This window comes from Squalius cephalus (genome assembly GCF_949319135.1).
Source record: "Squalius cephalus genome assembly, chromosome: 6".
NCBI classification, from domain to species: Eukaryota; Metazoa; Chordata; class Actinopteri; order Cypriniformes; family Leuciscidae; genus Squalius; species Squalius cephalus.
This window is the reverse complement of record NC_137127.1, coordinates 43,679,407-43,701,785: the sequence shown is the minus strand read 5'-3', so window position 1 is coordinate 43,701,785 and position 22,379 is coordinate 43,679,407. Positions and strand designations below refer to the sequence as shown.

General features: G+C 36.6%; 2 protein-coding genes across 2 annotated transcripts in view; both read right to left on the bottom strand.

Annotated features, from left to right (window-relative positions):
• The window catches only part of kifc3 (kinesin family member C3), a 61,876-nt gene extending 55,845 nt beyond the window's left edge, over positions 1 to 6,031 (bottom strand). The window contains exon 1 of the mRNA XM_079874354.1: positions 6,024 to 6,031. The gene's annotated coding sequence lies outside the window, so the exon portion shown is untranslated. The remainder of the gene's footprint in view (positions 1 to 6,023) is intronic.
• cngb1a (cyclic nucleotide gated channel subunit beta 1a) overlaps positions 1 to 21,425 on the bottom strand; it is a 33,979-nt gene extending 12,554 nt beyond the window's left edge. The window contains exons 1-19 of the mRNA XM_079874338.1: positions 21,354 to 21,425; positions 20,801 to 20,894; positions 20,681 to 20,711; positions 20,518 to 20,563; positions 20,221 to 20,317; positions 19,232 to 19,257; positions 18,509 to 18,608; positions 17,612 to 17,647; positions 16,047 to 16,071; positions 15,825 to 15,909; positions 15,600 to 15,736; positions 15,356 to 15,527; positions 12,704 to 12,770; positions 12,581 to 12,605; positions 8,220 to 8,487; positions 7,032 to 7,178; positions 3,581 to 3,740; positions 2,932 to 2,962; positions 54 to 234 (exon numbers count right to left, since the gene is read on the bottom strand). Coding sequence (XP_079730464.1) covers positions 54 to 234; positions 2,932 to 2,962; positions 3,581 to 3,740; positions 7,032 to 7,178; positions 8,220 to 8,487; positions 12,581 to 12,605; positions 12,704 to 12,770; positions 15,356 to 15,527; positions 15,600 to 15,736; positions 15,825 to 15,909; positions 16,047 to 16,071; positions 17,612 to 17,647; positions 18,509 to 18,608; positions 19,232 to 19,257; positions 20,221 to 20,317; positions 20,518 to 20,563; positions 20,681 to 20,711; positions 20,801 to 20,894; positions 21,354 to 21,364 — 1,739 coding nt within the window. The 5' untranslated portion in view covers positions 21,365 to 21,425. The remainder of the gene's footprint in view (positions 1 to 53; positions 235 to 2,931; positions 2,963 to 3,580; positions 3,741 to 7,031; positions 7,179 to 8,219; positions 8,488 to 12,580; positions 12,606 to 12,703; positions 12,771 to 15,355; positions 15,528 to 15,599; positions 15,737 to 15,824; positions 15,910 to 16,046; positions 16,072 to 17,611; positions 17,648 to 18,508; positions 18,609 to 19,231; positions 19,258 to 20,220; positions 20,318 to 20,517; positions 20,564 to 20,680; positions 20,712 to 20,800; positions 20,895 to 21,353) is intronic.
• Positions 21,426 to 22,379: the final 954 nt, after the last annotated feature.

Below are 22,379 nucleotides of genomic sequence, written 5' to 3'. Positions count from 1 at the left end.
TTTTAGCCCCCCCCCCCCACAAAAATCAAATATTTGGCTTTTTAAAGACTCACTCGCCAACAGTGAGTAGTTCAGTCATGTTCGGATCCATTCGACTGCCTTCCTCTTCCTCACCAGGAGCCGTCTTCTCCTCTGTCAGATTTGTTGCAGGGACAGTGAGGGTCATTGAGTCTGACTCTGGTGCGACAATGATTTTGGGAACGGTAATTTCTCCTGGCTTCACATGGCTGCTTTCTGAGAGCACAAACAATGAAATTTTAGCGTTGAAATCTTTAAAAACATTATTTGTGCATGTGAAATGGAAAACTAGAGATGAACAAATTATGACCAGATACTCCAGAAAGAAACACACAAAATGATAAAAATAATCACAGCATTGAATCACTGAGTGGAATATTCACATTCTTTAAAATAGTAAACTGAATACAGAACAAACTAAATTTTTACATCTGAATTTGCAGTTGACAGTTTTTCCTATATCTTTACATTTGCTTCTATGTTAAAAAATGTAAGAGTGCATTAAAAAATTTTAGTGGCACAATGAAAATTGATCAAATAATGTGTTTTTCCTTAATAAAGGGATACAAAGAGACATTTAAAAGCAAGATGACTTAATTTATTATTATACAAAATGTAAAAAAAAAAAAATATATATATATATATATATATATATATATTAATTTTTTATTATTTTTTTACATTTTGTATAATAATAAATTAAGTCATCTTGCTTTTAAATGTCTCTTGTATATATATAATGTTAAAATATTATTAAAATAATATTATTATTAAGAATATTGAGGTTGTTCTTAGAGTCAATTGTTTTATTTGTTATAATACAATGAAACATGCCAAATTATATGGACACCATTTTTGGGCAGGCTGGCATCCAAAGAAATGATGAACACATGCAAAAACAAAAGAGAACCAACAAAATATTATATTAATAACTGATTAAGTTGTAGTCAATTTATGCTTTTTCCTTTGAGTTTTGTTTTTGTTTTTGTATAAAATTGTTTTTGCATAGTAAAACTTGTAGCTGTAGTTTGGTAAGTATTTTTCTCATATTTTGATGGTTTAATCAAATATATATATATATATATATATATATATATATATATATATATATATATATATATATATATATATATATATATATTCAGATTATTCTGTCAATACTAGTAAAAAATCTATATATTAAATAATGTGTTATATAGTGTTTTTAGTCTTTCCTTCCTGTGACCGGGCTTGCCAGACAGAAGTTACAAGAGTTTAAGCTCAATTATTGTCAGATACAGTTTATTGTGTAGAATTACCAAAATACCAATAATAATAAAATAAAAATAAAAAACAACTTTAAGCATAGTGTGGGACTTATATCAGGACTCTTATTGTGAAATGTATATTCAAAAAGATGAGGGACCTTAAATGTCATAACACTGAAACTTTTAGATTTTTTAAGGACTCTTGGGGACTTTTTTATTCACACATGTACTCCGAAAAAACATTTTACAGCTTGGACACATCTGTGCGAGTCACACGTGCGAGTGAAACGCTTGCACTATCGAGACCTGATCTATAATATTTTGGTGCCTAGATATAGCTGGGCCCCCAGGGCCCCAACACAGGAGCAGTCAGGGTCTGAACACTGTCAATCTAAGGGGGATTTCACCCATTTTATTATCCACCAGGCAAAAACATACTGTACATGCAAGTAACGGCACACATCTCCTCAATTGGCTGCAAGATGTGAGGTAATATTCAATAGCAAACAATAACAGTGGTAACAATAACATTATCAAAAATCAATGGCACAGAACAGACAGCACAGCGCTATCTAGCACAGTCAGTTCACCTGAGAGATTGTTGAAGGTTTGGTGTCTCTCTGAAACTGTAGGGCACTTCAAAACCGTGTCTATGGGTGTCAAGTATGGGATGATCTGGATTTTAGGGCACTTTTGTATGGGATGACACTGAGACTCTTGGGTATTTTAAGAAGTAAATCCACTAGCTACAGATTCTAACTCAAAGACTACATGCTGCTGCTGAGGCGTTCTACATGGGCTTGAGGGTGTTGAGGCGATGGAGAACGTTCTGGAAGCACTGGTTGGCTTGTTTTGGAAGCTGGGATATCTCCTGGTACAGCAGCAGGAGATCAGAGGGCATCTTGGGCAAGGGAACATTATTGTTTTTCAGCAGATGGAAGTTGCTCAGACATGTGGAAGCGTGCGGGATGCGAAGAAGCCAGCTCTTTATGCCAGAACAGCTAGCGGGCACTGCAGATAGGTAGACCAGTTCAATTACTGGATGTTCATATTATATTTCATTGGTTATGTACAAACTGGATCTCAACAGATACAGTTCATTTGATTAGATCTGCAGGACTAAAGCTTCATGAAATCAACAGGACTTGCTTTATCTATATCATGTTTGCAGCTAGACCAATTTGTTGGGTTTATGCATGCTTGGATACAGTGTTGGGTAAGCTACACTTAAAACTAGTAGCTACTAACTACATCTTCAACAGTCGTACTAATTATGTTCTCTAAAAAGTATTGCTTTACTTATTACTTTCTAAATCCCATATTAACATTGACCAATTATACAATACAAGAAATGAGATGAAACTGCCCTTTTAATTCTTTCAAATAAATAATATGAAATTAAATCAATTATTCTTGAAGTATTTAAAGGGAGAATTAAATTTTATCAATAGATGTTACATTATGATGATAAATCCACTATTGTTTCATATAGAATTGTTCTATAGTCCAATCACTATTTAATGCAATTACATCATAAGTAACCGTAATTACATAACAGAAAAATTAAGAGTAATCACTTACTTAACTCTTTCAAGGGAAAATTAATGAAATAACTGTAATTAATTCCTTGGAAATGCATTACAGACAACACTGTTTGTACTCTTACCTCCACATCCTTCTTCAGGAGGTTCCTCTTCCTGTAGCAACAGAAGATTAATAAAAGCAAACATGCATGAGACAGCGAAGAAAAATATGACCAAATCCACACGTCTAAATGTATATACAGCTGCCATTCAAAAGAATCACAATATAACGTGTATGTTTCTGAAAAGTTGCATATAATTGATTAAAAAAAAAAACAGTAAATATTTATAACTGTACAAATTTACATGCTAAAACATTAATTTCAAACAGTAAATTACCATATTTTCCAGAAAATAAGTTGCACTGGGTCAAAATGGCATTATTGAGAGAGAGGAAAAAAAATACAAAATACCCAAATACATTTCATCTGTGTATAAGTAAAATTTATGCAGGTAAATGCAGGTAAATAAAACAAAACTTCCACAAACATTATAAATTCTGCAAACATCACTCACTCCACAACAAAACCTTTAAATTGAACGGTATTCAGAACAGGAATGAAAAATACTTGCCAATTATTGCATTATCTAAATTGCTATGGAATATAAATCACAAAGAAAAACAAGGCTTATATTATGGAAAATATGGCAATGGCTGTTTTTGATCAATAAAATATTAAACATTAATTCCTTTCCGAAACATAAGTGTGCTAACGTTTTACGCGGAGTTACCTGGTCAGCATCAGGCGGTACAGATGTGGCGCGCTCAGGCTGAGTGGTCACAGCTGGAGAGACCGGATCTGCTTGTAGCGGCGGTGGACTTTGAGGTGCCTGATCTGAAACCTCAGACTCGTGCGGCGTGGGCTCCGCCGGACAGATGTCCACCAGGCTCCTGAAAAGGGTATGAGCAGGAGTCTAGCCATGACAACACAACCAGTCCATCACAAACATTCAGAGTCTGGTAAACCACCAATCACCAGATAAAACTCAAAGCAGCTGACAAGAACGTTTGATTGGATTATGGAAATCAACCACTCTAACGGACAATCAGATTTGTACCAGAATGCTTTTTAGGTCTAGCTGCTGTGAAAGTGAATTAATGATGTTATTTCAGGTCTTTCAAACAGATTAAGGTTAATGGAATTGCAAAATTACTATCAATGCTATTTTAGATGCAGCTATCCATATGTGACCCTGGACCACAAAACCATTCTTATGGGTATTTCTTTTTAATTGAGATTTATATATTATCTAAAAGCTGAACAAATAAGCTTTCCATTGATGTATGGTATGTATTTGGCCGAGATACAACTATTTGAAAATCTGGAATCTGAGGGTGCAAAAAAATCGAAACATTGAGAAAATCGCCTTTAAACTTGTCCTTTTCTGTTGGCGATTGTGCTGCATTCACTCACAAAAATAAATTTTTTATATATTTAAGGTAGGAAGTTTACAAAATATCTTCATTGATCATGATCTTTACTTAATATCCTAATGATTTTTGGCATAAAAGAAAAATCGATAATTTTGACCCATACAGTGTATGGCTATTGCCACAAATATACCCGTGCGACTTATGACTGGTTTTGTGATCCAGGGTCACATATGGACTACTGTAAATGTACGTTGAATTTCAACAACAACAACAACAAAAAAAAAGGAAGCTGATCAAGCTCAAACTCATTTCAATGTTGTTCCATGCTAGATTATGCTGGTCCAGTGTTAAGTGAGGTATATAAGTGTGTTTCCGTCAAGGAATAAAAAATGTAAAAGGTAATTGGGACTTCATATCTCGCGATTCTGACTATTTTTCTCACATTTGCGAATTTATAGCCCATCTCACAAATCTGACTTTATTTCCCAGACAGCAACATAGTGTCTGCCCATATCCGGGCCACATCTGGTACATGTGGATTCAACGCCTACCAGATATTCCTATGACAGACCTATGTTGCTGCCTGGGTTCTCGCAATTTTGAGTTTATAACTCACAATTCTTAGTTATAATGTTACAATGTAACATCAATGTAAAAGTAGCCCAATTTGCACTTGGCAACAATGCACTCAGTCCAGCTGAGGGGGCGTGTCCCGGCGGGAAAGTGACGTCAATGCACACACTCTTTAGCAAAACAAAACTCTACCAGCATGGTCTACTACAGCATTAATGTACAAAAATGGTCTGAAATGGTGTTGTAGAAGAACAGAAGCATATAGGTGAAATCTGTTTACACAAACTTATGTAGGCCAGTCTAACATACCTTTTTATGTCGACACTGTTGGTTAAGTTGGTTGCAAAATGTTGATAAAAAGTGCACATTTCAGTTTTATTCAATGACTTTATGTCTTACTGAATTCAGCACTGCAAAATGCAGCAGCAGCGGCAGGTCTGAAACTGTTCTACTTCTACTGAAGTGCTTCGGCCTAAAAGCTTTTTTGGCATCAGCTGTTCTGGTTTTCGGACAGGATGTTTCATAGTGACGTGGTAAAGCAGGATGAAGCCTAAATTAAGCATCTGACATCATGCCCAAAATAACACAAAGTGTCAAAAGTGGGACACTTCTGTATTTGTAATGGTTTGTCTTTTTAGAGACTGAAGCAGAATTCAGAAGAGGTTTGCTTTGATGTACAGAAATTTCTTCTTTCTTCTTTTTTTTAATCCTTATCTTTTTAATCTTAGTTTAAACAGGGCTGGGTGATGATAAACCGAATATTTAGCATATACTTACAAATATCTTGCCGACTTTTACAACACACTACAGTGATCTTTGTTTTTTCTCAATATATAATCAATATCTAATATTGCCAAGCCCTAAAAACAATATCAAACATTGCACAAATGTATGAAAGCTTCATTCTTATTTCAGGTCTAGTTTTTCAGGAACTGCAAAGGCAGTGTGGGGATACAAACAGCAGCTAAAGCATGAGCTGCAGCTTTGATGAAATATAATGTGTCACACTGAAGGAGTGTTACAAATCATGCCAAGGATGCTAGCGCTTTGCTCAGCTCTGAGGATGAAGGTCTTACTCTGCGATCTTACTATCCTCACTCTCCTCCTCACTCTCTTCATGAAACGGCTGTAACCTGTATGGCGAGCCGGAGAGGACAAACAGCACTTCAGCTGACATGCAGGATTATAAAGTAACGGCACAGCAGTAAAGAGAAGCAAGCAAGAACTCGCATCCAATCAGATCGTGAGTTGTGACATTCACTCTGCTGTGAGGAAAGTTGCAGCACTGAAGGGTTAGAAGCAGGGTCCAAAATTCTAAAAGTCTAGCAAAATCTATATAGTATTAGATTTGGGATTATACCACATATAGTGATCATATCATATAAGAAGTGGAGGAGACTGCTAGAGCAAACATGAAACATAAAAAATGTTTCTTGAGCAGCAAATCATCATATTAGAATGATTTCTGAAGGATCATGTGACACTGAAGGAACTGGAGGAATGATTTTGATCAGAGGAATAAATTACATTTGAAAATATATTACAATAGAAAACAGTTATTTAAAATAGTAATAATATATAACAATATTACTGTTTTTACTGTATTTTTGAGTGTATTTATAAGTGAAGCCTTGTTGAGCATAAGAATCTTTAAAAAAAAAAAAAAAAAAACTTTTTGCCAAACTTTACCTGTAGTGTATATTTGGTTGGTTTAATGCGAGGAATATGCACATGTTTGTTTTGCATTGATGTAAAAGTTTCCTTTGGTAGATGTTTTGAACGTAATAACCATAAATGACCACAAAGCTAATAGAAATGGACTCAAAGCTACACTGAAACTATAATTCCAGGCCAAAGACTATTGTTATTTGTTTTTGTTGTTTGGCCAATGTTAATTTTGGACCCTGGCAGAAAGCAAGGGACAACAGCGAAAAGGAGAGAGTGACACTTACTCTGGGTCTTCTTCATTCTCTTCCTCCTGGATATTTGGCAGTCTTTGTAAAACAAACAGTGAACAGGTGAATTCTGAACACTGTGTTTGTGTGTGTGAGAGAGATAAAGGAATAGTTTGAAAGATGGAGAGAGACAGCGCATTGGTCGCAAAAAAGTTTTGTAGCCACTTTGTGGTTTATCACACCCCAGATCTCAGTCTTAACAAACACAGAACAGGGCAGGAAGGGTGTAACACAGAGTCACTGAATTCCTTACTGAGTTTGTGGTGTGTTTGTCACTTACTGATCCTCATTGTCTGGTTCTTCGTTTGTCGTATTAATGATGATCTGTGTGGTGTGCTCTTCCTCCAGCTGTCTGACGGCCATTTCTGCAGCCTGTAGGGCCAGATCCTCCGCCATGCGAGCTGCCTCCACGCGTTCCTGCTGCAGTCTACACACACACATGTTTGTTTCACTATATAAGTGAGGACATTGCATAGACTTCCACTGATTTTATACCAGGTTAGCTAATTATATTTTCTACACTGTAAAGAAAAATAAAAAAATGCGTAAAATTACGGTAAAAAACTGGCTGGTGAGGTTGCAAGAAATTTACCGTAAAAAATACGGAAGCAACATTTTAGGTTTTACAGACTTAACTTAAATTTACAGCAAAAAAAAAAAAAGGATTTCATATCTGATATAATGTTAATTTACCGATCTATTTTGTATCATTGTAATAAAATGACAACCGTCAATCACATTAGTGATGAGTCACACGATGAATCAATGCTCATCACAAGCAGCTTTTCCACAAGCTGAGAAAGTTATTACTAATATATAGAAGATGCACAGTGTCATTCACACAAACACTTAAACACCATCATGGTAACACACACAAAATCTAAAAAAATGCAATAAACATTAATTTAACAATATTAAATGTATCAGAAAAAAACAGTTATGTACATAATTGATAAAAAAAACTATAAGAAACAGTTATTTCAACAAAAATACATCAAATTTGAAGTGTCACGCAGGGAATTGTGGGAATGTCAATTTACCGTTTTTCACTGTAAATTATACGACTTGTTCTTTTTCATTTCCAAAAACTGTAATTTTAACGGTATTTTACTGTAAAATTACATTATGTATGGTTACAGTAGATCTATCACAGTTATTCACTGTATTTACGGAAGCTTTCTGTTAAACAATTAATGGTCTTTTAATGGCCCCTAAACCTACATATCACAGAAACATGCGCAAAACACTAGATTTAAATAAAAACCTGTTTTGACCAATTTATAAGCCTTTTAAACTAGAAAAAAAAATTATACTCAACAAAAAAAAACTTTCTAGATTTTGTCTAAAGGTAAAAAAAAACTGCTCCATGAGATTTGAGATTTCCTGACTAATATTTCATACTGTATGTCAGGATTTACAGTGTTAAATCCACCACAAGGTCACTGGGGTCCAAACAATTCACTCTTACCTCTCCTCTATGTTTGCTATGGCAGTCTCCTCCGCTTCCTTCTTGATGCTCTCAATAAGAGGCGTCCAGCGCTCAGTCTGCGTCTCCGCGTCCTCCTGATCCTGCATGGCCAGCACGTGTGGAAGGATGTTGGGTATCACCTGCAGCAGAGATGAGTTCTCCTGCTGCACCAGGACGTCCTGCTCCGAGGCCTGCTCCCTCTGCTGGGCATCCCAGTCTGTGTCCACCTCCTCCAGCACCATCTCACACGGGTCCTGCAGGATGCAGACTGCACCCACAACAGGTCATAGCAGGGGTTAGGCCCAAAGATTAAATAGTCTAAATGCTTTTGAATTCCATTTCTACCGAGTATCTTAGTGTTTTTGTGTAAATGCATCACAACTGACATGGCATCCTCTGAATTGAAAGTGTGTGGAGTTACTTCCAGTGGGAAAAAATGTGCATCATAGAAAAATCATAACACTGATCCCATTTGAACCCAGAGTGGTTTGTTGTAATGGGGGTTTGGTTAATTGTTTACCTGGCAGACCAGCTAAACCAGAGGTCTTGAACCCTGCTCATTGGGACCCACTGTCCTGCAGAGTTCAACCCTAACCAAACACACCTGAAGCAGCTAAACAAGCTCTTCAGGATCTCTTGAAAATACTCAGGCTGGTGTGCTGAAGCAGGTTTATAATAAACGGCAGGACAGTGGGTCCCCAGGAGCAGGGTGGAAGACCTCTGAGCTAAACAAAAGCTTGACTAGGCTAAGCCAATTAGAAACCAGTTTATTCTAGTTTAACTGTTTTGCTTTATTGTTTTGTTTTATTTAAATAATTTATTAAAGGTGCTCTAAGCGATGTCACGCGTTTTTTAGGCCAAAACATTTTTTTGTCACATCCAGCAAACATCTCCTCACTATCCGCTAGCTGCCTGTCCCCTGAACACACTGTAAAAAAATGCGATCTCTGTAGACAGCCCAGGCTCCATAAACAGCAAGAAAAACAAACTGGCCCAGCCTGGACCACGAAACATAACAAACAGTGTTCCAGCCAATAACCGACAAGAATGATTTGGGGGTGGGGGTTGGGGGGTTAGTGCGCGTGCACATGAAGAGGGGGTGTGGGGAGTGGAGGAGAGAGAACCATGAAGAGGGAAGTTAGCTAGAGGAGAGATGTCCTAACAACGACTAACGTTAAAATTGTATATTCTTGAGAATTTCGATATGGCCGACACACGACCAAAGAGACGACGTTCCGAAGAACAAATAACAAAGAAGAGGGAAAAGGAGAAGGAATGCGCGAAGCCCCGAATTTACATCGGAAAAGCGTTCAAAAGATGGCGAGAACTCCGCCAGCAGAAGGGCTTCCAATCCGACATTCAGGTGGCTCTGTTTCTGACGGACAGGTGGGTTAATCCAGTTTGGTTTTTCTAAATGGTTCATGACTGTTTCAGGAAGCACGGAAGGGAAGGGGAGGGGACGGGATGAGGAGGAGGGACAGGACTTCGAACATCAACAAGAAGTTACTTCACCCAACATCGCTTAGAGCACCTTTAATGTTAGTTGCATTGACTATATATTGTATTGAAAAGCAACACATTTTAGACCCTGATGAAACAGAAAAATTCCTATCCTATTGTACAATCAGGGCTTGACATTAAAACCTGCCAAAAATTCACGTAAACACAGTCAGTTAAGTCAATTCACCTTCATTTATATAGCCAATTTAATATACAATTTAAAAAGGAGTCTATATAGGTGTTGTTTCTGGGCTTCCAAATGTCCTCCTGGACTGGAAAGTCAAAGGAAGTAGTCAGCCACAGGTTTCTTAGAGGGGAGGCCTCAGGTGCAGCTTCAAATATGATAAACTCCTTCTGGAGATGCTCATCAAGCTCCACAATGGCAGCTTTACAGTGATAATAGGAAATTAAAGTATCAGAGATTGTTTTGGCTTTACAGCAGCTCTAGAGTAAAGTTATCGTCCAGCTAAAGTTAGTTTTTGATTGATTCACTTCCATTGCAAAGATCATTAGTTATTAACTTAGGGGCCGCTTACACAACACTTTTTACACAACTTTTAATGTGTTCTGGCCATTAATTTGCACGACAACAGTGTTTAGTGGCTCGAGCGTAAACAGTTGAGAAAGAAAATACAGTATAATCAACAAGTGCATTCGATCTTAAAGTGACAGCAGCCTAATACAGTATATCTGCTGCCAAAATATGAGATAATATAAAAAATATCTATTTTCCCCATGGTATCGATGTCAAAATTGTGGCCAATGAAAATCCTGAGTGGCTAGAAACTTTGGAAAGCGAAAAAGTTAATGTCAAGCCCTGCGCACAGTATATGCAGCGTTGGGGTAATGCATTACAAGTAACACGAGTTACGTAATCAGATTACTTTTTTTCAAGTAACTAGCAAAGTAACGCATTACAGTACTTTTAAATTTACAACAAAATATCTGAGTTACTTTTTCAAATAAGTAACGCAAGTTACTTTGTTTCCCCATTTATTGACATACAGCTCTCCTGTCCTCATGTTGAGAGAGTGCAGAGGCGTTGTGTGTGCTGTGTGTGAACATGATGCTTATTGTAGCTCTAGACTAAATGTGAGGAGGCGTTTCACTTGCACAAAAACAGATTCCTCAAAAGGAATAAAAACAGTCAAATGCAAACTCTGAATATTACACAAACCTGCATAATGAAATATGTTAAATTACACAAATATATTTTATGTATTTAATCACACTTTATTAACCAATGTCTTTGCTGCTGACCTTCAATGATCCAATTCAACCATGCTAATAAGGAAAAAATACTTAAGATAATTTTTCATTTTTTGTTTTTAGTGCTGAAGAGAGTTGAACTTTCTTCTCCTGCGTCCTGTTCTTCTGCAATCCAGAATGGCAGCACAGCTGAAGGTTTGTTTGAGCTGCAGGCGTGAATTTGCATTTGCTTCAGCCTGAGGCTCATTCATTTCACTTCTGGTGTGAAAGGGCCTTTACATTCGCCAAAAATAGAACTTTTATTAATTAATTTTTGAAAAAGCAAGCCTAGCCCAGGTAAAAAGAAGTTACTAAGTAACGCAATTACTTGCTTTTTTAGGGAGTAATGCAATATTGTAATGCATTACTTTTAAAAGTAACTTTCCCCAACACTGCATATATGCCCTAAAGTGCTAAAAATTCACTGATACAGAATTGCATTTTTTTTTTAAATGCATCGAAACATTTTATATTTTATAATTCATCAAAGCTCCTGCAGTTGCAAATAATACAGGACAATATTTAATTTTTGCATTTTACTGTACACATTTATGCTCTGACCACACAACAAACAATCTGCTTTTATAAATCATTTATTTATTAGTGATTTCATACAGCGCACAAAGTAAGGTAGCTGCCTGTGCTGTGTTAGCAATAGCCTTTCACAATAAAACATAAATAGCACCAATATACAGCATAATAATATTCAGATATTGATGAATCATGCACAGTGGCTTTGCTAACATGCTAAGCATGATAAAAAACAGGTAATGGGTTGTTATTCAAAGCATTTAGACTAACTGGTGCTTTTATAGCAGGCAATGTACATATTGGCAAACGCATTTAGTGGCATGGGGATTTATGGGTTTGTTTTTTGCTTTATGGCAACAATATATTGGGTATAATTGTGCTCCTTAAAAGGTTTTTAATGTTAAGTTAAATGGTTTAATATTTATAGACAACTAAGTATGTTTATTTCTTCAAAAAAAAGTGTGAACATTTTGGATTTGTGGTGCTTTTTGGGACTGGAATATCTGATCAATCAAAGGCAGACATATTGAATTCCCATTTAGTGAGCATGACGGAGCAAAAACAGACACTTTACATCTAAAGCAGCAAACGGCTTTGTAAACTCTTGACTGGGCACCTGTATGTTTACCGCATGTCTCTTTGAGGTAGCCAATGCACTAAATAATTAAAAGCCAGCAAGCAAAGAATCCCTGTAATATAGTTAAAAGAAATCACCAAGGAAGTTTACATGAAAAAGCACATTCATTGGTGTAGTGGCTCTATTGAACTAGAGGATATTGATGTGTGTTTCTGTCTGAACATCTCTCGCTGTCTCTGTGTGGATGTAATGACTCTCCCAGTCGTCTTCTCCTTATGTTTAGGGGGCTCTAACCACCTTCTCCCCTGAAACAGAAGGAGAAGAGGAGCTGAGTTAACACCTCCACCCTACAAATAAGCATTTTGAGACAATAGCAATGCCTCTGATATGTTCAAATATAATCTTGGACAAAAAAAAAAAAAAAAAACCTGTCCCTGCAAAACTGTCTGAAGTCATTATACCTATTATATATATGTGTGTGTGAAGATGTGTTAAAACAACTTACCGTTTTGAACGATATCAGAACTGTCCTGCAAATAAACAAAGGAAAAGGGTAAATGGAAGACTAGTAGTGAAATTTCTTTCTTTCTTTTTACTTAAATTACACTACTTTGTGCTCTCAATTTACCTCTTTTGGTTTCAGTACTGGTTGTGGCATCATGCGTCCAAACCCCTGTACAATCCAGCCAACCATACTTGAAAACAAATGAAATATAATGCATGTCATTAGACTTATCTACATATAAAAATGATTCAAATGTATCCAAACAATAAAAAGGCCTCAGATATGTGTTATGTTCAGAATGGAATACTAGTATAATGATAACTGAATGCTACCCAATACAAAACAAAACAAAAGAAAAATAATTTTTCCTTTTTTAAACCAGAAATGAAATGCGAAAGATGCAGTTCCTCCATTATTGATTCGAACACTAATGAATAGAATAAGCAGATACAAACTATTATCTGAAAAGAGGTCAATATTTTATTTTGTGCTCATAATATTTGTCACGCCTGCCAGCCGGAGTGCCTGTGATAGCCACCAGAGGGCACTCCTTTCATCTTTGTTATCTCATCATGAACTGCATTTCCCATAACCCATTGCCCAGACTCATTATGCCTGATTGCTTTCAGCTGTTTCTCATTACCCTTGTTGACTCTGCCTATATAAGCCCTGTGTATTCACACATTCATTGCAAAGTCTTGTAAGTGTCACACTGCATTTCTGAGTGCTCTTGCTGGTTTCCTGTGTAATGGTTCTGACTTTATACCTGGTTTCCTGGATTTCCCTGTCTGCCCTTTGTTTTGATCTATCTGCCTGTTTTATGGATTCTGATTCTGAATTGACCTAATAAAACTGCATTTGGATCCTAAACCAGTGTGTTTCAGGGCAGTTACGTGAAAATTTGTGTGTGTACAGTTTTGTTCAACTTAACATTTAAAAATACAACAACTGTTCTTTTTAATTTTTCTTGCCATGGTTAATAAAAGGAAAAACTAAATGGACGCAGAAGTTCATGGACCCAAAGCGTAATGAAATTAAACCAAAAACAAAACGTGTGTAATGATACAGTATATTATGTTCAGAATGGAATACTAGCATATTGCTAACCGAATACTACCAAACAAAAGTACATAAAAAAGTATATATATATATATATATATACATATACATACACACAGTTGTAATCAAAATTATTCAAGCCCCATTGCAAATCAGGTTTATTGGCAAAATTTACAGAATTTCAGCTGTTTGCAATGAACAAATCAAACAAAAGTAATTGAAATAGTTCAACACAACAAATGTTTCAAGTGTTTTTTCCCAAATTCAACTGCAAATGCAACTTTTAATGACTTCTGCAGTCTCAAAATTATTCAACCCCTTGAATAGAATCCCTTACAATCTGCAAAACAGGTCTTGTCTCAAAGGGCTTCATTAGTTGCACCAGGTCATCTTGAGCTAGTACACAACACATGAAATATCTGAACTGGTTTGTTGAGTGTCACTTTTGACTGCATGTTAGAAATATGGCAAAAGAATGGTCCAAAAAGTTAAGAGAAAAATATCATCGCCTGTCACAAACAAGGAATAGAATATAAAAAGATAGCAAAGGCACTAAATGTTCATAGAGACACCATTGGAAGCATAGTTCGCAAGTTCAAAGTTAAACGAACAGTGGTTACACTACTTGGACGGGGCAGAAAAAGGAAGCGGTCAACGGCTGCAACCAAATTTCTGAGAAGGCAGGTTCAGAAAAACCCTCGAAAGACAAAAGACCTGCAGCAAGACTTGGTGGCAACAGGCACTGAGGTTTCAGCTGCACAGTAAGGCACGTACTAAACGCATACCGGACTTCAAGACAGACACCACTTCTGACCCAAAAGCACAAGAAAAGTCGGCTCCAATTTGCTCAAAATCATATAAATAAGCCATAGAAGTTTTGAGATTCTGTTCTGTGGAGTGATAAAACAAAACGTTTTGGCACTATGGATCAGCGGTATGTCTGGAGGAAGAAGAATGAAGCATATGCTTCATAGAAAAGAAAACTCTGTCTACAGAAACCTGCAGCGTGTGGAAGGCAAGATGGATTCATTGAAGTATCAGGAAATCCTAGGAGAAAACGTCATGCCGTCAGTGAGGAAGCTGAAGCTTGGGAGTCACTGGACCTTCCAACGGGACAATGATCCTAAGGATACCTCAAATTCCCCCAGGACTTGGTTAGAGAAGAAGTCCTGGAAGATTCTACGGTGGCCATCACAGTCACCTGACTTGAACCCCATAGAAAATCTCTGGTGGGATTTGAAGGCGGCGGTTGCAGAACACAAACCCAAGAATATTACTGAACTGGAGGCCATTGCTCAAGAGGAACGAGCTCAGATTCCTCAGAAACGCTGCCAGAAGCTGGTGTCTGGTTATACATCTCGTTTGCAGAAGGTCATAACAGCAGAAGGGTGTTCTACTATGTACTAAAGATGCTTGCCATGAAGGGGTTGAATAATTTTGAGACTGCAGAATTCATTTCAAGTTGCATTTTCAGTTGAATTTAGGGGAAACCACTTGAAACATTTGTTGTGTTGAGCTATTTCAATTACTTTTGTTTGATTTATTCATTGCAAACAGCTGAACGTCTGTAAATTTTGCCAATAAACCTGATTTGCAATGGGGATTGAATCATTTTGATCACAACCGTATATAAAAAATGTGCATTAAACCAGGATGTCGAGGTTTGGTTGTTTTACATAGCCATAGACATTATAAGGAAAGGGGACGGACACTTACTTTGTGCCTTTGGGATCCTCAGCTAGTTTGGGTTGCTCAGGAGCTGCGGGTACAGGTGCGGGTACAGGTGCGGGTGCAGGTGCAGGTGCAGGTGCAGGTGGGGCTGCTGGTGCTGGTGCTGGTGTGGGTGCAGGTGGAGGTGGAGGTGCAGGAGCAGGTGTTGGTTCAGGTGCTGAAAATAAAAAAAAGGTCAAATACAGAACAAGGAAGCCCAACCGAGCATTTTTGATTTCTAAAATTCTACCTGGCTCTTGTTTGCAGGGTGTGACAGGAGCAGAAGCAGCCCTCAGAGCTGATGTTTCCGTACCAGGGGGAGGACGAAGATGCATAGGAGACTGAGGGACTACCTTCTCAAAACCATGCTTAATCCATTCTATTACCCTGAAAGAGAAAGAGACAGACACATTAAAGGAAGAGTTCAGCCATAATGAGAATTCTGATTAGCTTCTGACAGCTCATTAACATATACCTGGGAGAGAAGGGAACGTTAGCAACGTCTGGCTCCTCATCAGACACAACCTCCACCACAGGAATATGAGGCAGCGGCTCAGCATCTGGTGGGAGTGAGAATCATGTCACATGTGTCCTTTCCGTTCTCATCAGCCCTTCACAATGCCAATTCTTTCAAAAATAATAATTGCCAAAGGTTATGCAGTTCTAGATCAAGTGGTTATCAAGAGGCTGCACTTACCACAAATGTCTTTGGCCTCTTGTACCTGCGAAGAGAAGGAAACACAAATAACTCTTACTGTGTGTGGCCTTTGATTTAATATTGGTGTTAAAATTAAGAGGCCAGGAGCTCTAGATCAGCTTGCACTTCTGTTTTTCTCTGTCTATATTATGTGAAGCAGCCAATCATTCATTTGTAAAAGTGTTTGCAAGAAGGTTTTTTCGAATATATATCAGTGTTTCTTCAACTTTGAGGACTTGTGGCTCAGTAAAAATAAAAAGTAAAAATAAAAACTATATTTTATCTCACTTTATTTCTTTAACACATCATGTATCTCATATTTCATCTCACGCTGGAGAAATGTAGATTGTGTGAAAATAAAACACTGAACTCATCTTGACACACTAAATATATTTCACACTTGAAATATATTTTAAGATTGAAATTCTGGGTCTGTGAATAGTGTAAAACAATAAAATATACATAAAACACATTTGAAAAAAACCCTGCAATAAATAAATAAACCATTTAGTTTTATAGTTTTAATGTGATCATGTAACAAAGTGTTAGTTTAAAAATAAATTAAGGTCACCATGAAATCAAGATGAACATTTTTTATATTTTAAGGACTATTGCAGTGTTTATTATAAATGAATTAGCCATGCTCATCATTATTTATTAAAATTCATGTGCCCTCGTAATCTTTAAACTGAATAACTTCCACACCCTCTTGCAGCGACATCTATTCTCTTCTCTGATGTGGGGGCGGGACAACCTGTCACTCACATGAGATTCACCAATAGCAAACCACAACCATCCAATCAATTACATATGGACAAAATCAAGTCCCGCCCAACATTTTATCTTGTTCAAAAAGCTGTTTCACTCGGATATACGTCACAAAAGGAAAGAAAAGACTTAAAGGTTGAAGAAACACCCATATGTAACATATGTAAGCAAGTATGCACATTTTAAGCTGCTAGAGTAGCCATGCAAGCGTTTGAGATGTCCGATGCTGCAGGGTCATACCATAGTGATGTACGAATATAGCAGGATATTTGAAATGCAATGAGGCTCAAATCAAGAGTATTTCTTAAAGACTCAATCTATAACCGCCCAAGGCATTCAGCTTGTGTTTACAACTTTAATTTGTTGTAACACTTTCTGTAACACTTTCATAACATAGCTGTGAGGGATCAAGAAAAACTATATATAAAGTCATTCATATTCAGCAGTTTGGGATGATGCTGGATCTACTCTCGTGGTGGAGTTTGTAGACCAAGTCATTCAAATTAATGTCTCAGTACATCACCTCACATTTAAAGGGGACATATGATTGTGCAATCTTTGAAATGAAACCGTAAGTAGACTTCTTTCAGTATTCACAATTAACATTCACAGATCCTTTACTGAAACTGAGCTGCAAAAATGGGTAATTCGGATTAAACTTGTTAACGTCAGATTTAAACATCAGCTATGATGATGAAAAGTCTAGAATATGGCCCCTTTAATGCTGATTTGTGGGACAGATGAGGGAACAGCGAGCATGATCCTGACACAGCTTACTCCAAAAGCACTGTACTTACTGGAGGATCCACTTTAACCACTGGAACAACTGCAGGCTAATTGGAAATGAAACAAAACTCTCACAGAAGCTCCAGAGCTAAAGACACCTTTGAGACTGGTGCCCGTGGACCTGAAATGCTCTGGTAGGACTAACTCCATTAACTCTGTTAGTATCACTATATGTTCAAGTCACATTTTTAAAATCTAAAACAAAAATGTAAGAAAATAAATAAAATAAATACAATAAAATGTTTCAAAATATCATTCCTCAGTTTTTATCTAATAAAATATAGAAACTTTCTCAGTAAAAAATGGTAACTTTTTTTTATGGAAGCATGTTTTCATCATGGAATAAATTAAAAAAGATTAAAAAGTCAGAATTACCTTTTTTATATATTTTTTTCTGTGGTGGAAACAAGCTTCCATTTAAAAAAAAAAACATTATCTATTTTTATACAACTTGGTAAAGTTTTGTTTTCATAGTTCATAATTTATTTAAAATCTCTGTCCCACATTTTTAAGTGTCTTTACAATGTACATTTAAATGATCAATTTCATACAATGCACTGATTGTGTACACACTGATTTACATTGTTCTTACATTTAAAGATATCCCCATTTAATTACATATTATGTAACTACATCTGTAATTACATGTACAAATACCCTTTAAACGTAACCATCACATTAAAATAAAGTGTAACCGATGATCATTCTTCATACAGTAAATACAAATGTCCATGAACAGCATTAAAAACAAGTCATTAATATGCTCCACAAATTCCAAAATGCTTAACTAATAAGCTTATGCATTAAACTGCAGTAAATCCAGTAAACTTGGTAAATAACCAAATAAGTAATCACACTGCACAAAGCCTCAACGTCTTATTGGATTAGTGAAATATGTGTGTATATACCTCAGTGACCTCCTCTGGCTCTGTTTGACCCTTGTATTTCTCATCCGGCTGTGGAACCACTTTTCCCAGTCCCTGCACAATCCATCCAATCATCCCAGCCCTGATGGAAGAAGAGATACAGTCCATCAGCTGCATGCCCTGGGCACAAGTGAGGACGTGAAAGCATGCAAATAAGCTGATTTACTCTAAGTCAACTCTAGATGGCAGCAGGGGACAGTAAAAACAAACAGGCCTGCCCATAGTCCGTGAAGCAGTGCTAATAAAAAGTTCCATTCCAGTTGTGTTCTTCTAGACGAATATATATATATATATATATATATATATATATATATATATATATATATATATATATATATATATATATATATATATACACAATTTTATGTTCTATGGAAGCCAGTCTGCATATTAGAATGCTAAAGTTTATGTTCAGCATGGATCTTTTGCCTTGAGCTGTTAATATGGAAATACAGCTCAGTGCAATAAAGTCTCTTGCGTGTGTAGCATGCAAAAAAGCTATATCCACTATAAGCCTACTCACTGGTCCGATGTGTTACTGCCATCCGTGGTGATACAGTGATGAAAATATGTGTGAAACTCAACACAACATCCATTTCACAGTCATACATATAGATACAGATGTAAAACACACAAGTATTCTCATGCCATAAGCCATTCATAAACATACAGAATAAAACTGAATCCATATGATTGAAACTATACCTGTTGCTCACTGCATTTCCCTCTTGCTGTTCAATCCGTGGTAAACAAAAAGAAATAATGTTCAACAATAAAACAGACAAACTCATTTTCCCTATACATGTACGTCACCACTTTTTTTTAAACGGATGTTCAAATGTTTGAAAGCAAATACTAATTATATATATTTGGATTCTGTTTCAAAATTGCACAAAAAAAGAAGAAAAAAAAGTTTAAATCTAATTTTATTGTACTCAAGTATTTGAAACGGTAAATTATTTTATTGGCTTCAGAAATAGACTGATTAAATCAAGAAATTAATAAGATTTTACCATTAAAGTACCTTTCATTTTTTGCATCTTGTAAAACTTGAGGACACAACACACTAGAAATTGAACTGAAACTTGTCAACAGTTATTAATATATTTATTTATAGACAGAACACTGACTGTGTTCACGCCGGAGTTAAGTTCATGCACCTCCAGCAATGTCTAGAGATAATATGTATTGTTTTATCTTAAAGTTATAGCGACTGAAGAAGGCGACTCTTCATAATGACAAATAATCATATTTTTTGTCATGGTTTACACCAAAATAGATCTCAATGACTATAAAGGTTCAGCTGGGACTGAAATTTGATTGGCTTCTAACCTCATTAAAATGAGAGCAAACATTAAAATATCAATTAAATATGTACTTTGCATTGGCAATCTAAATAAAAATGTTAATGTAACTGAGGAAGTGTGTAAGTATTCACTTTCAATGGTACTTAAGCACAGCATAAAAACTCCACAATTATTCTCAAGTTTAGTAATTCATTATGAACACTCAAGAACTGTAATAGTGCAGGTATTCAGTTTCAATAGTACTTAAGTACAGCATAAAGTCTAAGTACAATAACTCAAGGACTGTAAGATAAAAAGCATATTATCGATTATTATTGATTTGATTATTTAGATAATTTATTTAGCTTTATCATGTGAGTATACTCAACAGGAGTCACATGAAAATACCTTAAGTTCAGCGTTGCCCAGTTTAGAGGCGTTCACTGGCTGAGGGAGAGCACTGCTGAACCCATTAGAAAGCCAACTCAAAACCCCATTCTGAGAGCTAGAGAGAGAGAGAGAGAGAGAGAGAGAGAGAGAGAGAGAGAGAGAGAGAGAGAGAGAGAGAGAGAGAGAGAGAGAGAGAGAGAGAGGGGTAATTAGGTCTGGCAGGATTACAGCGTCTAGAGACACTGAATGCACGTACTCCAAACACACACACACACACACACACACACACACACACACACACAAACAAAACATCACCTGCTTTCCTCTGAGACCTCCTCCTTTGACTTGGAAGGGTTGGCTTCTGTAAAATAACATCATGAAAAATGTATGAACAATAGCCTACTCTTTTTCTGTGATGTGGTGAATGTTGGTCATTGATCAAAACTGCAGTCAAATTTAATAGAGTGCATGTAGTTACCTTGTTTAACGTCCTCTTTTTTCGTCACATCCTAAAGAATAGTATGGAGAGAGTGAAGACATGCTTAAACTGTGACAGACGACTCAGTGTAGAAACACATTTACACAAACACACACTCACTGCTGATGTGGACGCATTGGTCTGGTCCTCCTCTCCCAGTTTCCCAGGAGACGCTGGAGGCTGGGGAACAACTTTTATCACCCAGCTAAACATGCTGTCAGAAATACAGATTAACACCGTCAATGTCAAATAAGAATGTTTACTATGGTGAAAAAGAATCGTCCAAAAAGATACTTGGGGAGTAACTAACTAAAAGTAGCGACACTTCAGTAGTTTCCAGTTCGAACCCAACAATTAGCATTGCAACCGTTAGGCTACATCACTGTTTTTATTGCCTGCGCTCAGGTAATAATCAAACGCGTTCACATAAACAGTCACATAAACATGTAGCATTAGAAAGTCTGATTTATTCTAATGAATTGGTTCATTCCAAACAGCCGTTTCTGTTATAGGCTATGTATAGTTAGAAAGTTTGATTTATATAATGAATTTGTCCGAAAAGGTCCTATCTCATAATGAAGTTTTATGTAACAAAGTTCGGGAGAAGCACGTTCAGGTAATCACCAATGCATAACAACAAGAGGAAGCCGGTATAAATATAGCCTTCCCTCACCTCTGTCCCATGACAGTTTCACAGCATCCCTCCACCACCCCATCACCTCACTCTTGGCTGGTTTTCTATCCCAGTCAAAAGAGGGGAGTACTCTGGGTTCGGGCCCTCTCCCGGAAAGCGCGCCAAATACTCATAAATTACTACATTCGATTTAATGTACGTGTGAACTTGTGAATGTGGCGTTGGAAAGTTCGTGTAAATTAGGAGATTAAATGACTCACCTGACCGATTCATTCTAATAAATCAGTTCGTTCTAAACGGTCCTATCTCACTCATAAAGCGTTGGAGTTCATTGAAGTGAATCAGTTCGTTCGGTAGTTATGTAAATGAACAGATTAAAATATGATTCACCGATTTGAGTGCCTGTATTTTCAAACTCGGTTATAGGCCTGTTATATAAGCTATTTCTGCCTATTTATTATAGATTTACCTGCTAAGTTTGATACCGTCACTTTAACTGAGATTGTTCATTGATTTAAAACCATCATTGTTTTTGTGTCAGGTAATGATAATTATTAATTTTATTAATAATTTCAACCTTTTAATAAGTCTTTCTTTAGGCATTAGAGTATCACCACTTAGGCATTTGTTTTTATTATAAGCCTGCATGTTGTTATGCATATTTATTCATGCACAGCAGCTGCAGTGACCAATGTGTGGAAATAAGTGTATACACACTTAAAGGGGTGTCACATAAATAATACTGAAGTATAATTTACATTTTATAATCATGGTTCTGTCAGACTGGAAAGCTGTCGTTTAGAGATAATTTCAAGTAAATTCAATACTGCAAGAAGAAGTGAACCAGCTTTCATTGCATGCTGCTTATGTACTTGAATTTATTTAATAGACTGTCAATCATTTTACAAATTTGAGTTTGCTGATATGCCTTTGAGGTGCAAATTTTGAAGGGAAGGTGTAGAGTTAGAGTTAACACAGCAGCTGCAACTGTTTACAGCTCCTAGTTTGAAACCAATTGACATAAATCTAACTTTTTCTTGCTCTTGGTCACAGGGGTTTTGCTCC